At 37.9% G+C, this 21,482-nt stretch overlaps 1 protein-coding gene across 3 annotated transcripts; it reads left to right on the forward strand.

Moving 5' to 3' along the window:
• Window positions 1-1,209: 1,209 nt before the first annotated feature.
• On the forward strand, window positions 1,210-19,796 carry ELOVL5 (ELOVL fatty acid elongase 5). 3 transcript variants are annotated; one of them, XM_085324885.1, is made up of 7 exons: window positions 1,210-1,271; window positions 3,330-3,517; window positions 11,411-11,488; window positions 12,126-12,297; window positions 13,795-13,919; window positions 15,782-15,916; window positions 17,895-19,796. In XM_085324885.1, exons 1-7 carry the CDS (start codon window positions 1,214-1,216, stop codon window positions 18,024-18,026), a joined length of 888 nt encoding a protein of 295 aa, XP_085181011.1. In that variant the 5' UTR covers window positions 1,210-1,213; the 3' UTR covers window positions 18,027-19,796. The 3 variants fall into 3 exon arrangements, with proteins under 3 accessions (XP_085181011.1, XP_085181013.1, XP_085181012.1); XM_085324887.1 differs by lacking the exon at window positions 15,782-15,916; XM_085324886.1 differs by lacking the exons at window positions 15,782-15,916; window positions 17,895-19,796 and adding an exon at window positions 15,947-16,236.
• The last annotated feature ends 1,686 nt before the right edge of the window (window positions 19,797-21,482 follow it).

The raw sequence follows: 21,482 nt of genomic DNA on the forward strand, positions 1-21,482 counted from the left end.
TGAAAGTGATATGTTTCTTTAGCTAAAATAAAAAAAAAAAACCTCATGAATTTCTTTGCTGTTAGCAACTACCTATAAGCTTGCATAATCATTTCAGTTTTCACTGTGGGTGTACTGACAGCTTACGTGATTTCTTACATTATTCCATGTAACTAAAAACTGCTACTTCAGGAGGGAGAAACATTGAGAAGTGAAAATTATTATATTGAAGTTGGAGAAATTATTGTAGAGAAAGTCAGTACAGTTGTAACAATCTGAAGACATTGTGGAAGGAATTCTAGATAGAAAAGAAGAATTAGATGACTTTTTAAAAAAAATCAAAAAGAAAATCACTACTTCTTCTCAGAAGAACTATTTTATGTATAGTTGACCCTTCCCAGTAGTGAAGAATATTGCTATTTCTTGCATGCTTTAGCCTTACAGGGGTACAGCAGATTTACATGCTGCAGTGTTCCAGGTGCTATTAAGAAATGCTGGCTGGTGTGAGGAGATGATAAATGACTTTTGAATTTTTTCAAGGATTCCTTTACTGATATTTGAGTTTTATTTGGCAGTGTTTTGGCATTAAGGAAGTTCTGCAACTGGAGGTCTTCGTGCTATGAATTGCAGTTTTTCCATCCTTGCCTCTGCAACTCTCTATATCATTTTAAAACGATTGATCTGTTAGTTTTATAGGCTGTTAATCATAGCTGTAATCAGTAACCTATTCACAAAACTGATAGCATAGCCAGTTTTCACTTTTGCTTCCCTTCCTCCTCCACTGTCAAATATAACAGCTAGTGTTGCCAGCTATATGGGGTTGTTTGTTAAAGTAAGCTTTATAGTACTTCTTAAAGAATTTCAGTGTTGTTTTTCTTCAGATCCAGTCCCCTCCTTGCAGAATGATCTTGTGCAAATATAGGATGACATCTTACTTTTAAAATACAGAACAAAAAAGAACTTGAGATTAATTTGATTTTAAACTTCTAGGCATCTAGATCCATGATTGAATACTTTAGTGGGGAATATTGCTCTTATATCAGTAGCTTTCTGAGACTAGAATGAGCTTTCTGTATCTGACACATGGTAGTAAGGTCCAGTATATGTCTGCAATCTTTGTTCTGTCACATTTTCTTTGTTAACCCTAACAGATGATGTTCACATGATTAAATATTTCTATGAGCTGAAGAACTAACTTTTTGTTCTTCATCTTTCCATTCCAATAGGTTATAGAATGGAACTTCTGGATAAAACAATCAATAGCTACCTTGATGTTTGGTTTGGACCCAGAGGTAAGCTGCTTTTTTGTTGTTGTTTTGTGTTTGTTTTTATTTTTTTGAAAAACACCTTCTAGAATTGATAGAATTGATATTAAAGTGCAAATACTAGAGCATAACGAAGAGAGGTTCCCTCTAACATCCTGACAGATGGCTACTTTCTTTAGTGTCTGCAGAGCATCAAGTTGTGTGGCTCTGTTTTTTATACACACATGTGCACACACACTGTGTGTGTATATGTGTATATAAATAAAAATGTGTACTCAGTGCTTTTTTTGATGTTCTGACCTGAAGAGCTACTGATTTTTCAGCTATGACAATTGTAGACACTTTTCTTTTTGCTATCACTTAACTCAGTGTTGTTAGTTTTACTGAACTACTTAGTTTGCTCTGATCTTTATAGGTTTATCTTACAAGTTGATAAGCGTTGATATATATATATATATATAGATATATATATATATAGATATATATATATAGATATATATAAAGGTCTTCTTTGAATTTATATCTGTTGAAATAAAAATACTATTGCACTCATAAGCAGAGCAACTTATGAATTTTTCACTGAAGAATATGGATTTTTTTGGAAAGTACTGATCCTTTGAAACCATTCTTTGGTTTTGGTTTTGGTACGYGCTTCACTGGATAAAGGGTCACAGGTGCAAAGCAGAATCTCAGGCCAGCATGAGGAGGGGAGAGGTAGTGGAACCAAACTAGGCGAAGGCCTCGTGGTAAAGACTGTCATCTAGGATATGGATGGTGTTGTTCTGTGTGCCAGCTCTTCTCATTCTTGACCGGGAATGATTAATTATAAGTATCCTGTATGCAGTGTGCATAGCTAACCCCTAGGGTATTACAGAGTGGCATGTGTTCTTTTTTCCTCTGATTGTTTCAGTACTGCTCTTTACCCTCTTTCTTCAGTCAAGTGGAACTCCTTTCATTGGCTTCTTCCTTGCAGAAGAAGTTGTGGTCTGCACTGAAACAAACCTGCCATCTTTCAAAGTGTATTTTCTGTTTATGTTCTGTTGTTCGATGCTTTTGTTGTCATCTTCATACTAAACCTTTTCAAGTTCATCTGGATATTATCTAACTTTCTGTGTCTGCTGGCCTGATGGTATACTCTATGTATCGTATCTTGAAAATACTGAACCATGAAGGAAACATATCTAAACAATGCCCAGGCTATTCCAACTGTTAACTGTTTCCCAACTGAAGTTTTGAGGCCTCATTTCTTGCATTCAGGATCCATATTAGACTCCTTTAAAACTATATTAAGGCTGTACGTGCCAGCAGTGCTTAAACTGAATTACTCATCTGTGGTTTGGTGAATATGATTTCTATCCTTTTGGCAGGCCTTTAGTGAAAAGAGTGAACTACCATGTTGTCACTGGGTATTGTCAATAAATTTGTCATTCAACAGTCGCTTTGTAGAAAAGTAGAGCATATTTTTCTCAAGTGTTCATCTGAAATGCGCTCATTCTGAGTAGTTTATATGTTTTTTTGAGGAATTTACATGATGACAGTTTGGTTTGTTAGTCACACTGAACTGACTGTGTTTCATGGCTAAGGCAAGGAATTCAAAATCAAATTTTGCTGAGTAGCATGTATGTAAATCTGATTGGGTTAGTACTGCTGTATGGTAGACTGGAAAATAATTGTCGGTATCATCTGCCAATAATTAAAGATATCCAATTCACTCTTAGAGTTGGCTTTGTGAAGAAGTAAGAGGGAAAAAATGTACAGATATACTCTTGGGAAAAGTTGATTTGAGAGAATCAGGGAGAAAAAAAAATGATGCTTTTCTTTAAAATTGAAACTAATCATCGGTATTCATGGTGGAGGAAAACTATGAATGGTAGTGAGTATTTCAAAATAATAGCAGTAATAATTTAGAATTATCTTTACATTAGGAAGAGGATTATTTATGTTTTCTTTAACAATTGTATAACTAAAATCTTATTTGAAAGCTGTTCATAGTTAGCAATTTGGCATTTAATAAAAACATCTACCATTGTCCTTCCCCTTACAAAATCTAAGTGTTTGTATTTTTGTGTGTTTGTTTTGTTTCAGACCCTAGAGTAAAAGGATGGCTTCTTCTGGAGAACTATACACCTACCTTTATCTTCTCAGTCTTGTACTTACTAATCGTGTGGCTAGGACCAAAGTACATGCGGAATAAACAACCGTTCTCATGCAGGGGTATTCTAGTGGTCTACAACCTTGGACTTACACTGCTTTCTCTATATATGTTTTATGAGGTAGGAGAAAGGGCTTGGTATGGGGTTAATTTGCAGTATCTGTTTTAATTATATTGGCTTATGCTAAAAACGGTCTTTGTGTATTATCCTCCTAAACTTGGAAAAATACCTACAAAAAGTTGCAACCATTCTTCAATTTCACTTCCCAGAAGAGAAAACCGTGATTATGAATGTTGATTCAAGGTTTATTTCATACCATCCTTAAATGTCTTAAACATCTATACAGATCTTGATAGCAAAGTTTCAAATTTCATTATCTTGCTCAATGCAAGTGAAAGCAGGTATCTTGATCTTTCAGCCTGAACCGTCGTATTCTTTCAGTAACTCCTTCTTGCCTGGAACATGAGCTTAACTGGATTGCTTTGGTGGATTGTGTCAAGTACTTGATGGTAAAACTACATCTTGTTTGAGTGAAAAATGTATTTTATTTAAATGTGTTTAATCATGCACGCACTCAGTATTTGTTTCACCAGCCTTGAAATAGCTTCTTTTGTGTCCTCTTAGTTTTGCTGAAACAATGCAATTGTGATTCATCTGTTTTTGAAAGTTAAAACTGAACATTGAAACACGTTTGTAACTTACTCAGTTTTGAACAGGACTTTCTGTTATTTTCTTTCTTAACAAAACAAAGATTTAGACACTATAAACTTTTCCTCTTCCTGTAAAGTGACTTAGCTATTCCTAATATGAATTTTATGTTTCTGATTAGAGTGAAAAAGAACAACTATAGTAATGTAAATAAGAATGTGCTCAGAAAGTGATCAAGCATGTGGCTTTAATGTACAAAGTATTTTGGCTTGCTTTYATCCAAGAGCATTTGACCTTTTTGTAAGGAGAGCTTTCATTTTCAACATGAGATTACAAATAAGAACTAAAACTACTAATCTCTTTTCTAGCATTTGTTTGCAATTACATGCAAGTTGTAATTCTCCTTTATAGGAGGTTAGTTCTATAGTGCTTTACAAGATGAATGTGTAGTTTGGAGGTGATTAACTTATTTCTACTGTAAAGTGTCTAGTCAAAAATTACTTTATTGAATTTGACTGTAAAGATCTACGGTACTTCATCCTTTAGCATAAGCAGTTTTGGTTCAGTAATACTTTGAACAATTTATATTCTTGATTTGCTCACATTTCTCATCTTCTGTCAGGATACCCTAAATGTGTATGTATGAGGAAATATATCTAGAATTTGTGTATCAGTCTGTTAAATTTGTCACAGAGTAGAGTTGCTGTAAACTTCATGGGCAAGGTCTGCATTCTGGATGTTTGCAAGTGTAAACTTTTTTTCAGTTGTGCTAAGTATAGATAAAGCTCTCAGTGTAGTCAGTCTATTTTTCTTTAATACAGCAAATAATATTTAGGGTTTCCAAATGAAAATTATTGTAATATTCTACCCTGTTACAAAACTGCTGATAAATTTAAACAACAGAAAAGATTTGAGTTGTTGATCTTAGAAGGGTCTTTGTAAATAGAGACTTTTCTTGCTAATGTTGAATAGGTTCCTAAGAAAGGACTATTTAGTGCATGTTGAAAAACTCCTCCTACTTGGAACCAGCTGTATAGCCTTTATGTTATGAAAGAGTAAGACAAGTAAAATACAGCGACTGTTAAGGTTACTGCTTTCTATATAGTAAAACCCTACACCAAAATGCATGTTTCATTTAATGTAACATTATCTATGTGGAAGTGTTCTCTGGCGTTATTATAAATATACTTTCACTTTATATATGGGAATACACAAATGTACAACATTATGAAGATTATTAAACTCATGATAATTACAGCAAAATATTCCTGACAGCCTCCTGTAAGCTAGTTTTCTCTCCTGTAGCCTAAGGTGTGTCAGAAGACCACTGGATATGGTCTATTATAAACATACAAACATTCTATACTGCATCCCTACTTACGTAGCAGTAACGTGCTAGACTTGAGGGCGAACAATGTTCTGTAACCAAGTACTGATCCCATGAAAACAGACACGCAGAGATCCTTACCGACATAACACGAGGCCTGGTGAACGAGGCAGGGTGGGAGCTGAAAGGTCGAGTGCGAAGGTAAAACTCAGCTTCCTGAGCCTTCAGGTGTGTTTGCTAGCTGCAGTGCCTCTGTAATACCTGTGGCTGCCCAAAGCACATGATACTCTCACTCAGATCACGTCAGTTACTAAAATTTGGTTTTGAAGGATATATSAACTACATCAGTAGTACTTTACACTGCAAGTTCTCTTTCAAATGAAAATGCTGTACARTAGTATTCAAGAAGAGAGATAGGAGAGGGGGAATGCATTTTAATGTGCATGTAACTCCCTGTTCCCTTCTCTGTTGTCACTTCGTATTTCAGCCAGATTAAGCTTTTTCAGTCTTAGTTTGTGGAAAGTCATAAAGCATCACTACATATGAACTTGTTCAGTGTTCTCTCTGAAAATAAGCTGTTTGAATAGCTTGCATGTGATATACCTGAAATACTGCTCTGGAGTTTTTGCTGAGTTACAGCTGTGGTGGTGGTTCAGAACATGATTCATAGCATCACAGCTTCAGTTTAAATATCGTATGACCAAAACCAAATATTAAAGGGAGGCAGCCTCCCAACCAGGATGAGAAAGCTGATCCATCTGTTTTTCTGGCCTTTACATCTGAATGTTCATGTGAAATAACCTGGAAAAATATGTTTTTTCATCCTAAGATATACATAGTTTCAGCTACTGTTTAGCCACACCATTTGGTCTCCTGGTGTAATTAAATTTCGTAATAAATGTTTACTGGAAGAGAGCAGTGCAGGTCTTTTTGGCACTTGCATCATAAATAAAAGAACTCAGTAGCAATATAACCTTATTTTAAAATGAGTAAAAAATCAYGTACCTCTCATTTGAGATTTCTAGACAATGATTTTTTACATGCTTATTGTAAATTATTCAGGACAAGTCAAGAGCCTTATGGTGCTGGCATCATATACTTAGGAGTAGTGGGCTGTGCCTATCCCAGATGATGTATAAGGAAAGATGGACTCAAGAGTACAGGAGACATTAGTGTAGACTGAACAGTGTTGCAGTGACAAGCATCATTATGCCAGTACTTCAGAAAAAGGGGATGCTTATTTGGGGGAAATAGCAGTATTTCATTCTATGTAAATTTACAATTCAGTCTGGCCATTTGGAGAGGCCTTTTGTGGACTTTGTTAGTCCTAATTATCTAAAGAGCTGATATAGTATCAGTCTTAGAACGTGAAATGATCATTAAAAGTATGATTAAAAAAAAATGGAGAACAGATAAGCTCTCAGGTAAGTGTTCCCTGGGAAGTGGTGGGGAAAGAAGGAGCCYGGAGCACGTGCATGGAGGAATACAGAAGCTGCAGTCAAACTTGCCTCCAGGTAAGGGTGCATGTGTGCTGTACTTATTTATCTAACTAATTTGTAGTGCACAAATAACTAGCGTAATGCTGAGGTAGGGTTTGATTTGGACCTTAAGGGGAATGACATTCCTTTCTTGGTGGGAGCGGCAATGGCTGATTTCATTTGTGGTGATGAAGRTGAATAGGAGAGTGCTCACTGTTGCGTGGCTGGCAGAAGGTTATAGCCATGTCCATCAGTCATGCGTTGGCTGGCATAGTTGTGTTTGAAGAAGCTGTTGGAGTAGTTAGGGAAGTAGAGGCAATACTGTCTTTACCCATGTTACTTTTTTGCTCTAAGGTGATGAGTAAAGTTATTTTGCAAAATTATGAGAACAGACTGTGCCTCTCTAGGGGAGTTTTGGCTATRTACTTTGGCAAAATAGTTAGTGTCCTGGGCTAGTTGCTGGGATATCTAGTTATAAGCTGCACTGACCCTATTTTATCTTGAGGTGTTATTACCAGAACTGGTCAAGTGATCTGGACCATCCAGACAYACTTGAGAAAACCAGTCTGTGGTAAAGACTCACTTTTTTAGAAAGTGACCTTTTATTTCTTTGCTTAGAGGAAGCACACAAAAATTAATTCCATCATCCCCCTACTGCATTAGCTTGAGAAAAGTCCTAGATTTTACTAAAAAGAGCATTGTTGAATATGCAGTGGGAAAAGTAGCCTCTGAAGAGGGCCCTTCCATCTTAGGGAGGATGGGACTGTCTGAGGAGATGCCACAGCCCATCAGATCTCTGCAGGCAAYGAAAGTGTGACAACATTTCTGTCGATCTGCTGTTTCCTCTCCTGTTTCTTTCTCTGCACGTTCTGAAGTCCTTACCTTTCTTGTRAGGTGATTATATTAATAAAAAGATAAAATCTGGAATCTTTGGAAGCATTTATTTTCTTTGATCGGGCCTGTGAACTTATGCTTCTTTTCACCATAACCAAGGTCTCTTATGAAGCTGATAAACTTATCATGCATTTACAGCATGCTGCAGCGCTGGGTGCCTTATCAGTCCATTTCCAAGGAGTCTCAGGTTTGGGTTATGTTGTGAAAACACAAAATTCTTCCGTAGAATGCCTTTCTTGCAGCTAGTGCAGACTGGTGTTAGTATACTGGCTTAATTTTGGTAGCAGGTCTGATAGAAATCACATGCCACATCATTTAAAATAATTCAGTAACAGAATTACAAAATAAAAGTATTACAAAAATGAAAATTTCAGTGTGGGGAGGTGAAGGAAGTAAGAGCACAAAAGCAGCTTCCAGATAATCTTTTAACTGACTTTACCATTTTAATTGGATTATGGAGCAGCTGTGACTTTTTTGTTTGTTTGTTTGTTTGTTTGTTTTGTTTTTTAAAATTCATACTCTGCTGAAAACAATTGCAGTCAGCCTTTTCTAGACAGGCTGATTTCTCAACAGAAGATACATCTCTGATTGTGCATCAGCAATGCCATCAGCGAGCCTAGACTTCTGCCAGGGGGCAGATAGAGGATTTCCCCAGGCATAGCTGGACGGAAAAAGTGTCTCCAAGCTAAAGGTCCAGCCAGGCTRTCGTAGGGGAACAAGAACACCTGGGTGAGTTGAGACCTGCTTAACCACAGCTGTAAGGAAGGCTAGAAACTCACCGTCCCACAAGCAGGCCACAGTCAGCATGAGSAATGACCTTCAGTATGCCAGCGACAATTTAAGCGTGCGTGTATGTTTATTGTCTTCTACRCGGCAGGTAAACGGCTCGTTGGGGCTGTACCCTCAGGTCTGTAAATACCAAGTCTGTTTGGGAACCGTTATTGGTCAAGTCTCAGTGTGGCCAATTGTTTTTGTCTTCTGAAGCCTTCCAGCACGTGCTGAAAGTATTGCAGATACAATAAATAAAGGTGCAGGGCAAAGAGGCAGTTAGATAACTTGGGAAAAGTATTACCTCCATGCGCTATATGTTGCGCAAGGTAAGATTTGTGGGCTGTGGTAGCAGCTTTTGACCATGTAGGCCCTTCAAGAAAGGTCTGAGGTTTGGTTTGGTTTGTTCTTAATTATTTTTTAACTATATCTATCTTCTTTTATCATATAATAAATAGAAATGGATAAAATATGTTACCATGCCCTACAAGTGTTGTTTTACCTATATTGTTTAAACCACCATGGCAGTAAGAGTATTGCCACTCCTAGCATGTTATAGTATGCCTTTCTGGAGACATCAGAGTGCTTGGGTTATCTATGTCCATACTCGTGCCTTTGCCCTTCAGAGGGGTGGGATCAATCTATACACCTTCGATTTTGTTATGTTTTAGGTAGTGAACCTAGATTGCTTACAGTGAGGGCTATTTAAGTTTCACTGCAGGTTTTTGTCTGGAGAAATTTATGGAATGCAAGGTTATTGACTGAAGCTGAGCCTCACTATCTGGAATAATTACAATATAAACATTGTGATTATTCTTCCATTTTTAACATTTCCTTGAACTATGAGAACTGTATAAAAACATCTGTAAGCTCTTAACAACATTCTTGTAGCCCACTGTAGTGGTCTGTCTGATGGACCAGTGGGCGCCCCGGAAGCTGCACAGGCTTTCCTTTGATGGTGTAAGAAAGACTTCGTGCAACACTTGTGTGGCTGGTACTTTGGCATGATATTGCTTTTAAACTGCTGTGTTTTCAACAGCACTGCTTACATTATGGAAGTAGTAAGAGGTCCTCTTTTGGCTGCAGTCCGCTGCTTGAGTAGAGCGATTGCTTGGATCCGTTAGCCATGTGCAAGGCTGCCCTACTCACTGTGGCCGGTAATACCGATTTCTTTCTATTACCTGAGATAATTCCAGGTGTGTGTGTTCTGGAATAAATAATATATATGTGTTTTTTAAAATATTGGCAGTAATTCTATCTCAAAAGGTCAAAAATAATGACCTAGACTAACTGAATATTTTAAAAGCTAACTTAGGGGAAAATGAGCCATCAAAGAAAAAAAAACACTAAAAAAAGATAGATCATTTAAGTGATAATCCTTATTGTACTAYTTAGAATTTGTCTCCCACTCACACTTCTGAGCAACATTTAATAGCACCAGTTATTCTAATCTTTAATGAACTGATCATTTTAGAAGAGTTACAGTACAAAACATTTTTCACTGARTTTGAAAGGTTCTTGTTCATTCTGTGTGAATGTAGCTAAGGTCAAAAATGGACAAGCCTGTTGTCCTGGATACCTGTCTCTGCTTTAAAAATTTTTTTTTGATATCAAAGAATAATCTAAATTTTTTACTTTTCTTCTAATGCTATTTCAAAGGGAAAGAAAAAATCTTACAACAACAAATATTTTTTTCCGTCACTATATTAAWTCAATAGAAGCACCAATGGCAGAGGAAGAAAGCTTCGGGGAAGCTAGAAGCCAGGATCACCAAGACATCAGCCGTGGTTTTTACTTTGCAGAGTGGGAAGGAGGAAGAAATACATTCGAGCAAGTTTCCAGTATGGAAATAGCATTTTAAGAAGTCCTTGGAGAATGTGGCCTGCTTTCTTCTGCCCTGTACTCTGGCTGGGATGGCCTGCGAGGGCACCGGCACAGCTACAGCATGTCCTCAGCATAAGCTAAAGTTCTTGTTCCCGTTTGCTTGAGGGAACGCAGCAAGYGTGGTGACAAGGAGACATCCCGAGGCTGTGAGCAGGCCCTGGGGTGGGGAGTCTTTGCTGTGCTCTTTGGGCARAACTTCATGGCTGATAACCACAAGCCCGGTCGTGAGCATTTGTGCACCAAGGAGTGGTTTGGGAGTGTCCCTCTCCTCCTCCCTTTTTTTTTTCTTTTTTTTTTTCTTTTCCTTTTTCTTTCTTTTTCTTTTAAATAAACTGCAGTAAGCACGCCAGCATGTTGCAGCATCTCCTGGCATTTGTTATGCCAGGAAGTCAGGCAGGCAAAGGCATGTACTGCAGAGGAAAGCACTTCTGTGGAGGGTGTAATGCACCCAGCATTAGTGAATTATTTAAAAAAATATATATAAAAAAATAGTAAAACATCAATTGTTAGCAGTTGTGGATAGCAAAGCTGAAAATACATTCCATCATTAAAATGAAAGAATCATTGTCAGATCTGTAYGTATACAACTTCCTTTAAAACATAACTCTTCCCCCCTACCCCTCYCCAAAACATTATTAGAAGAAAAATTATTTACTTTTGATTATTCACTTCMTTCGGAAATGAGACTGTCAGCTAAAAGGGAAAGATATTTCTTAAGAATTTGTCTAGAATATGCCTGTGTAAAATACATGTACGTGCAATTCTGTCAGTTGGGATAAGATGTTACCTCCTGTTTTTTCTAGTACCTGTAGTTAGAAGAACTTCTGTTGTTTGCCCTCCATTTGCTGTTACGGTTCAGTTACTACTTGGAGCTTAAATTCAACCTAATGTCACGTTCAGATGTCTGTGAATCCCTCAATACCAGGTGCCTCAGCAAAGCCTCTGTTGTGGTTTGAATGTACTGCAAGGTGCAATATTTTTATCAAATGACATGTTATTTTTTGATCTTGTCAGCTGGTGACAGGAGTATGGGAAGGAGGATACAATTTCTTCTGTCAAGATACGCACAGTGGAGGTGAAGCTGATATGAAGGTAATCACAAGTTACAGTTAACATTTCAAATTATCTTCTTGCACAGCCTTGTCTATGTGGTTTGTGTTCAAACTACTTTTTTCCTTTTACAGTTCAGTTGAAAATGTATAGTGAAATATAATAATTAATCCATAATATATTCATGCTTGACATTTACAGTTTCTGTGGATAATTATCTGTAAATTTTCAAGTTTTTCTAGCTGAAAAAACAGTGAGTTCAGTCTTGGTAGTTAGTCTGTAACAGACTGTGTTTGGTCTGACTCATCTTTCTGAGAGGGATGTGGTGATTTCTGGTTGCTGTTGCTGTGGTCTCCTTCACAGACAGCACTACAGTAACAACTGTGGTTAAATACTCTCTCCTGTTTCTCCCAGGACACCCCAGATGCACAGTAATAACCTCATAAAGAATTCCTTGTCATCCTTCTGTTTTCATTTGTAGCTATAACTTTATACCTAAGTCTCCTATGGAGAAACCTGAGACAAATAATGCTCTTAAGTATTAGAGAAGATCTCAGTGGAGAGTCTTCAATATCAAAATAGTGCAAGACAGGGAGTTTGGATTTTAATTACTTAGATAGCAAAAGAGTTGAGAGCCACCACAATGTACAATGCTTTTAAAACATTTCTTCTTCTCTAGATCATACGTGTACTCTGGTGGTACTATTTCTCCAAATTGATTGAATTCATGGATACCTTTTTTTTTATTCTGCGGAAAAATAATCATCAGATCACTGTTCTGCATGTCTATCACCACGCAACAATGCTGAACATCTGGTGGTTTGTTATGAACTGGGTGCCTTGCGGTCACTGTAAGTACTGGGGTGCAGTGGGGAATCCTTGCAACAAAGGCCTTATTTGGTTTTGTTTAGCCAAATTGAGCATCTCTGGTGCTTTCAGCTGCAGGATTTGTTCTAACTGATACCAAGCTGCTTTGTAGAGTTGCAGCTGGTGCTTACAGATATTTAGCTACCTTGTGGAGTGTTTTTGAAAAGACATGCTAGATACAGTATGAAGACTTTGCTGGAATGGCAGCTGGTATTTATCAGCCGCAAGAGTCTACTTGTCAACTTTGCTTTCTCATTTTTTGTGGTAGTTGCAAACCCTAAAATAAAACAATATTCTTCTCCAAATCAGGCCAGAAGCTACTTTCAGCTACAAAACATCTAATAGTGACTCTTGTCCTTGGATCTGTCAAGCTTACTTGAGATGTTAGCTTTCTTAAATTAATCTCATTATCCTAATAACAACTGATTTCAGTTAAAATCTTGTCCGTGAGCACTACCGAATACTTCTTAAATGGAAGATTTTGCTGTCTGTCTTGTCTAAATACTGCTAACCTTTGGTGTTCTCTCTCCGATTCTTTAACTTCATTTGCTTTTAGCTGGCATCTAGTTTCCTAACTGCATTAGCGTAGCTTAATTGTAGTTCAGATGTGCAGCTTACAGATACTGGCTTAGTTTAAAGCTCTTGTAAGAGAAGTTTGTTGCAGATTCAGTAGATGGAGAGTAATAGCAGTGCAGACCAAAAAGCTGTATTGCTCAGGACTCTGCTTTCTGAGCCAAACAAAATAGAAACCTGAATTTGTTTTGTGTTGTCAGCACAACAGTGAGTAATGTTTAACTTAAAGGGTGCATCTGGAAGCACATTCTCCTCTAGAGAAGTCAATCCCTGTTTATAGAACAGTCAAAATGGCAAGTGCTTGGACTATCTTATGTTTGAGTAGTCTTGAAACCACTTTTGTTCTTATTCTTGGTGATACGTTTTTCTTCTTCCTTTCCAAGCTTTGTTTTCTGCTTGGTYGTATCACTACTATGCAGTTTTGCAATAAGCTAAAATTTAATTTCTTTAATGACTAAAGGTGCTGTAAACAAGGACAAATGAAATGGTTAACTTGCAGTTTCAGAAGATACCTATTACTTTTGGTTATAAATAACAAAGCAGGCCTCTGGCTGGTAGGAAGTGAAATAAGCCTAGAATTCAGTCGGTGAAGCCATAGATTGGTGGGCATGGTTATGTTCCTCCTTGCATTTAGCTTCCTCAGTTCCTCTGAGAAACTTGGAAGTAGAAATGAAAAAGAATAAGCTGAAAAAAAACAAAAACCAAAGGATAAAAAAGTACACAGTTACAAAGCTTCTCAGCCACTTAGTTGGGTTAACAGAAAAATTTTAAGAGTAGACTTTTTTCAGTCTTTGTTCCAAGAGAAATCATATTTTAAATAGTTGCATTTAGAAATTTTTTGTTTTGATAGGTTCCATATAACAGCATGTGTCTAGTAATAAAACATTCTTTCTGCTTTGCCATTTTAGCTTACTTTGGTGCCACACTGAATAGCTTTATCCATGTCCTCATGTACTCCTACTACGGATTGTCRGCTGTTCCAGCCATGCGTCCGTATCTGTGGTGGAAGAAGTACATCACTCAGGGGCAGCTGGTGAGTAATTAGCTCTTCAGTGCTTGTGTTATCATTGAGCTCTCCTTTTCTTTACTGAATTAGAAAATTTTGGCAGGTGGAAAGGGAGAGGGGAACAATGACAAGTACTCTTGTACATCTGTAAGTGCCTAAATCACCTTAGAAGTTTAGCCTTTGCACCTGCATTAAGTGCTGTTTTGGGGATGGTAGGGACTTAGGTACTGAAAGTGGATATAAATTAGTGCAGAACAGCTTAGTGGGATCTTTCTCTAACTTCTTTGTTCTGTAGCTAGAATTATTCAGGAGTTGCAGCACTGGATTTTCTGGGACTCTCTAGCCAGAGGGAGGGAGAAGCTTTTCTTCCAGATCAGTTTTAGACAGTGAACTCTTACTGTTTGTTGCTCAGGCTGATGTTGAGATGACAGGAACTGAATGCACCCCAGTCCACAGCTAACAAGGCTGTTCATTCTAGTGCCAGAGAACAATGACTTTTCTGTATCATTTTTACATGCAGTTGTAAATGGTTTATTAAAAACTGTTCAATATTTCTGTTCTCCTTCTACACTTCAAATAGGGAATTTTTCTTCACTTGTAGTTCTATGTTGGACTCCTCACATCCATTTGTATTGTTTCCTCTGTGTACAGTGATGAAGCCTGAAAGCTGTGCACTGGAGGTGAAAAGAGTAATGAAATTAAGCATGCTGTAGTAATACTGAGTGAGAACCATGTTTCAATGTGTATAGTTTCTCAAAACACCACAAAAAGGCTACACAGGTAATTTTTCTTCCCCATTCTATAGATGGGGAAACTGAAGCCTTAGAGATATGACTTTTTCCACACCCCTGCCCCCCTGAACCAAACCCATCAGGGTTATGAAGAGATTCAGTTCAGTAACATTTTCTTGAGATGGCCAGCAGTTCAGAGTTTGATTCCCAATATCTTTTTTTTTTTTTTTTTTTTTTTTCCTTAGCATTATATCTTCCTGAAGAAGGGCTAAATGTTATAGTAGTGGGGAGTTTCTTGCTTGTTTGTTTCCTTCCAGGTTTAGGCACCATTCTTCCTCCTTGCTGTTTGATTGCTGCAGAGTGCAAGTGTCTCAATGCTTAGGTTGCTCCTCTGGCTATTGTTGTAGCCACTTTAACTTCCTTGCCTGGCTTGTGTGCATAACTGTTAGGACAGCATAATAACAGGACAGAACTGTTTTTCACTTTTTAAACAAACATTCTCTAATCTGGTAATTCCTGTCTGGATGAAAATTGCCCAAGGTCCTGTACAGCACTTAAGATGTGTTTGCTCCACAGAGGTAACAAGATAGCTAAGCAGAAACTCTTACAAACTGCACTCCTTACCAGCCCCCCACTTCGTATAAGCAGCCTTTGCCTCCCTCAAAATCTTCCACTGGAGCCGTATGTAGGGCAGTTACAGTACCTGGGAGAGGATCACAGGATCTGCATGTAGAGCCAGTAATTCCAAGTCTTTGGCAACTGGAGCAGTGAGACACAAATCTATTCTGTTAGGCTGATACAGCAAAACCTTGAAAGAGCTCTCACTAGGAGGGAAGTGGTCATTGTTCCTTAGGATACTTACAAATCAGTCCTACATAGAGTACACTTATGCTCCAAGACTGAATAATCTTAATCAAATAAAAACACTTAAACAGCATAGTATCACAACCTGAATGTCTACTCAGTCACATCTACATTGTTAATAAGACGTTCAGAGAAGATAAACTTATCCAAACACACAGTAGTACATATTTTGACTTGTTTGGGAAATAACTAATTAGGTTTTGGATAGTAATAGTCTTTTTGTCTCCTTGCATTAGTGTACTCCATTTTCTCTCTCTCTCTTTTTTTTTTTTTTTTTTTTTTGTCTCTTCTCAGACTCAATTTGTCCTGACAATCTTCCAGACCAGCTGTGGTGTTGTTTGGCCATGTGCATTTCCTCAGGGGTGGCTGTATTTCCAGATCTCTTACATGATTTCTTTGATTATCCTCTTCACAAATTTCTATATCCAGGTAAAAGTATTATTCATTGATTCTTTGTAGCTCTACAGAGAAGGATGTGGGAGTCCTCGTGGACAACAAATTAACCATGAGCCAGCAATGTGCCCTTCTGGACAAGAAGGCCAGTGGTATCCTGGGTGCATTGGAAAGAGTGTTGCCAGCAGGTSGAGGGAGGTGATCCTGCCCCTCTCCTCAGCCCTGGGGAGGGCCACACCTGGAGTGCTGTGTCCAGTTCTGGGCTCCCCAGGACAAGAGAGACATGGAGCTACTGGAGAGAGTCCAGCGTAGGGCTGCAAAGATGATCAGAGGRCTGGAGCATCTGCCCCCTGAGGAACGGCTGTGACAGCTGAGCCAGCTCAGCCTGGAGAAGAGAAGGCTGAGGARGGATCTTATCGATGTGCATAAGGACCTGAAGGGAGGGTGTCAAGAGGGTGGGGCCAGACTCTTCTCAGTGGTGTCCAGAGATAGGACAAGAGGCAGTGGGCACAAACTGAAACGCAGTTCCACTTGAATATGAGGAAGAACTTCTTTGCTGTAAGAGTGACAGAGCACTGGCACAGGTTGCCCAGAGAGGTTGTGGAGTCTCCTTCTCTGGAGATATTCWAAACCTGTCTGGATGTGATCCTGTGCAGTGTGTTCTAGGTGACCCTGCTTGAGCAAGGGGAGTTGGACTAGATGATCTCCAAGATTCCTTCCAACCTCAATCATTCTGTGATTCTGTAGCATTCTGCTTCTCCTCTGAAAGCTGCTTTATGGAAAGATGTACTTGAAATATCCCCTTTGTTTCTTCCAGTAACATGCGTATGATTTAAGTGTTGTATTGGTATATATTTATATTTGAGGAAATGTTTGTTATTTTTTCCCAGGAAAATCTCCCAAACTCTCAACATGCAAAAAACTGATTTTGTTTCACCTTGGTGGGGATTTRTTTTTATTTGCATATGGCAAATTAGTGTTTTGAATTGTATTTCTAAGATATATGTTTGTCTGAGTGGGTCCAGACTGGATGTGTGTTGTTCTGAGTAGCTCATAATCAGGCCCTGGGCAAAGATGTTCCTCAGTAATCTTTTTTAATAAATAAATAAATAAAGTCAAACCAAAACAACATACAGCCACTCAAACAAATAAACCAATTCTGTTAAATATTTGAAAAGTCTTTTGGAAGATACAAGCATTTCAGGGTAGGTAAGAGTGACTTTTGGCAGAAAATAGTAGGCTTTCCTTTCTAATCCTCTGGTATTTTTTAGAATCRGTCCCTTAGTTTAGGTCAGTTACTGCATATAAGCATGCTAATTAAATGCGGTCATATATTCCAAATAATATTTTAACTTTCTTCATCAATTTTAGTTGTATTTTAACTTTTAGCCATTTAACTTCACTCTGAACACAAATACTTAGGAAACATGTTCTTGTCTACCAACTGAGCATCTTTGACAAAGATTAACTCGTGTGCTTCTCTCTAATTTTTTTTTGAATTCTGACTTTCCCTGGTCCTGTTAGTTTTTGTTTCTTTCTTGCTTTATCTCAGCTGGCTAGTGCAAATTCACTTCACATTTCTGCCTCTGAAACTTCCCTCCTCATTGTTGTTTACCACTTCTAGTTTTGACATTGTCACAAATACTGTAACCTGTAGTACATCAAACTTTCTTCCACACTTACCATTTTGAGTATATTCTTATGGTGTATTCCATTCATAAAATTTCTCACTTCCTAATTTACTGTTAATATAATACTGTCAATGCTACCATCATACTACCAATCCTTTTTCTTTTCCTGTGAACTAATTTCCTTATTATGAAGAATGAAACACTTAGCCTCATGTACAAAAAAATGTTTAAGCTTGTTAGACTTTGCCATCAGCACAAGGTCTTTAAAAATGATGGATGCAATTTTGCTTCTGTGTTTCTTGAATTACTGTGAGGAAGTGATTATTTAGGAAAATAACTGCACAGTATTTAAGCAAAACCATGTGTCTTTCTGTATATTCTAGACTTACAACAAGAAGGCGTCTTCGAGGAGGAAAGAGTATCAAAATGGCTCTACAGCCACTGTGAACGGGTACACAAACAGCTTTTCTTCCCTTGAGAACAATGTGAAACAAAGAAAACAAAGGAAGGATTGAAGACCAAACTGAAAAACCATTTTGATACCCCCCAACAACAAAATCATCTGATTGTAAGCACAATAAGAGTTGTGCACTAATACTCTAATGGCTACTGTAACTATTCCTGCCTAGAATAGTGTGATTTATGTAGGACTTAACCAGTGCAAACACCCTAGAAACTGTATACAGAATATAAAAGTAGGATAAAGTTTAATAATAATTCTGGGCTGTCACTGACCCTGCTATAGACTGTGGAAGGGAGTATTGTAGTATATGACACTGCTGTTGCCTTACTAGTCAATACGATAGGTGCTGAATTATGGTTCACAATTTGAAAACACTGTAATCTAAACTCCATTTTTTTACTGTAGATTATGCATGTGATTGTAGAGGTAATTTGTATGATGCTGGTTTCAGTAGATAAACACACATGCCTTAAAAAATTAAAAAGCAGGGCCCAAAGCTTATTAATGGTTTAAAAATTAGGATATGTTTCAACTTTGAGTTGATTGACTTTTTATTAAAAAGTCATTTAGAAGAATCCATTGATCATTTTACTGTTCTGTATGTGATACGTGATGTTAGGTATCTCCTACGTGATACAGTGAAATTGGAAATGGCACATTTAGTTTTGTATATTTGGCTTTAACTGACTAAACAGTCACAAACCAGATGGAGAAGTTATTTTACCTTTTTAATAGATCTTATTTTTTTATTTGAACTATGTCACTAATGTAAAATTAATTGGCGCTTACACAGTCCAGTAAGACTTAAGTATTGTCTCTAAGGTTTAGAGTATATACAGGGTGGACCCATCTTTTCTTTTCTCTCTTTTCTTATTTCTAAGAATTGTTACATGCTAACTGAAGAGTAGTTTTTAATATGAGAACTGGCAGAGTTTCAAATGTTGTTACCATAGCCATATTTACATTTTAGGAGCAACTATTTAAGTCTGTGACATATCCAAAAATGAATTTTAAAATGGAGACAGAAAGATACTTTTCTGATGGAGTTGTTTGTATTTAAGTTGGTATCTGTACTGCTCTTTATGTAGCATATGTTCATTTTTAAAATGTGCCTCAAAAATATTGTTTTCCCCCAAAAAATCAAAATTAAACAGTCTTAAGTCATACATAATGTTTTTTAAATGTTACTGAAATGTGCYGGAGATGAGTGTGTGTTTCCGTAATGTGAGTTGTGTATATCACCTGTAATGTTTTGGCTTGTTATCTGAAGATTTGTTTAGAGTGCTTGTTAAAATTACTCCTTCTTGTAAAACCTTGCCTTGCACATGTGAGGAGTCAGTTGCAAAGCCAATATCTATTGCTGGTATGTTATTCTGGTTTCTAACATGGCGGACTTTGGCTTATGAATATCATATTCATTAAGCTCTGAAAAATTAAATTGTGCAAGACAGTCTGTTGATCATCACTCAAACTATTTGTTTTTGATATTTATATAAAAGCCAGTTTTAACATGTTTATTTTTTTAAAATCTTTTTAAAATTTTTTGCACATCTCTTAGGGAATTAATAAGTTCTACTAGCCATGTGGGTTTTCATTCCTTGTTTTGAAGGAGACAGTGTCTGATGTGTTTACATTATCAAAGCTTGTGTGTGTGTCTTCATTTCTAGGTACTGGTTTGCAGAGTCTTTACATAGCTCAATACAGCAGCTACAGTGTTCAAAATAGGCTGTCTAAATGTGTTAGAAATAAACCCTTRGCTCATCTGAATATACCTACGTTGTTAATGTTTGACATGGTTTAATCATTAAAACAGTTTTGGTGATCTCTGCCTGAATTCTACAGTGGATTTGTACATATTCTGTGTAAAGCCAAGTAGGAATAGTCTTGATGGAGGGACAGCTGCAGATACTTAGAGAAATTTGGCAAACTAGAGATTTAGTATCGAAATCCCTTACAGAAAACTTCAGTTGTTACTAAGCAGTTCTGGTCTGTTGCGTGGCCATAGAAATAATTATCCATGTGATGGACTAAATCTCTGAATGGTTTACTGACTCCTTGATTGCAGAACAACCTGAACGGCTTCTAGACCGAGTKCTGGAAACAAAACTTGTGTGGGCTGAGAGGGACTTTCTGCCTCAGATTTCCTGTCTGTGAAATGGCAGTAGTGCCTCTCTTCAGAATGTGAGCATTAAATAACATTTGTACAACTTTTCAGTAGCTCCAGCTGCCCTTTAGTGATCATTTCCGTGCCCTCTCTGATTTCAGTGTTTAGTGTGTTGTGAACAGCTCAGATAGATAACATGATGTTGGTGGACTTAGCAAAACCAGAACTACTTGCATACTTGTCTGTCTTCTAGTTTGTAGATTTCTTGTAGAGAGAGTCTAGTCCAAGGAAATAGGCTTTGCGTTTTGCTCGAAAGGCTCAGGGGTTTCGTGTTACTCTGGTCTCTACTGGGAGGGAGCACTAGGTTCCTGAGGCAGTTGCTAGGAAAGCTTTTTCTCCTGCACATACAAATTCAGCTGTGAAAGTGGGTGTTTTTCTGAGCAGGGTGGATATGTTTTAAAAGGTTTACTGAGAGCAATCCTGTACAGATGATCAGCCAAAGCCACAGAGAGTACTGAGGAGTTAGAAGCCCTAATAGCAACCTGGAGCTCCCTGGGGGCCAGCGGAGACGGGGCTGCTGCGCTCTGAGCCTAGCCTTCAAGGTCAGTGGTACCCTGTGATGAAATGTGATTGTTTATAATCGTTTGGATTTATGATCATTTGCCAAAATCTAGACCCTTGACTCCATCTAAAGCTGCCAGGAAATGTTGTCTCATGAAGCTGTATGGTTGGGTTTGGACTGGGTTTTGGGGGGTTGGGTGGTGCTGTGGGTTCGCAGACAGCTGCTGTAGCATCCCTTTGGGCAGGTCAGAAGGCAGTGGCTGCCAGGTGCTCCTTCACTGTCTCCATGGCAAATGAAAAGTACCCAAGAGGTGCAGAGGTTAGATCAAATATCCCTTTTCCAGTCTGTTTGCTGGTTTTGGTGATGTGATGAAATTGGGTTTGTATGCTTGGCTTTGCTTCCAGCTCATTACATGATCAAGGGCAAGACACAGCCTTTCTTTGCCTTGGTTTCCATGTTAATTGAAATTTTACAAATGGATGTCACACTGATTCGTGTCTGGGATTGTGAGAGAGTCTTCTGAAAGGATTTTCTCACTTTGCATTATATAGAGACTGGAGACATGAAAGAGGACCAACTGTTGCAAGCTGGATGGGGAAGGTTCCTGTAAAGCGGGTTAAGAAGACCAAGATACTCCAATATTTGCAAACAGGAATGGTCAAGCTTCCARCTTTATGTTAATATCTCTTGTAGCTGCTGAGCTGACCAAACCACTTTGTTTATCCACTTTGAGTACTTGGACCCTATAGCTTTTCATGATAGGGAAGTGAATGCTTTTGGTAAACTGGAAATGGGAAGTAGGAACCCTGGCTCAAATGTCTAGGACATAGCCTTTTTTGAAA

The sequence above is a fragment of the Rhea americana genome, unplaced genomic scaffold (genome assembly GCF_003343005.1).
Source record: "Rhea americana isolate MKP2758 unplaced genomic scaffold, rheAme1 scaffold_94, whole genome shotgun sequence".
In the NCBI taxonomy this organism is placed as follows: Eukaryota; Metazoa; Chordata; class Aves; order Rheiformes; family Rheidae; genus Rhea; species Rhea americana.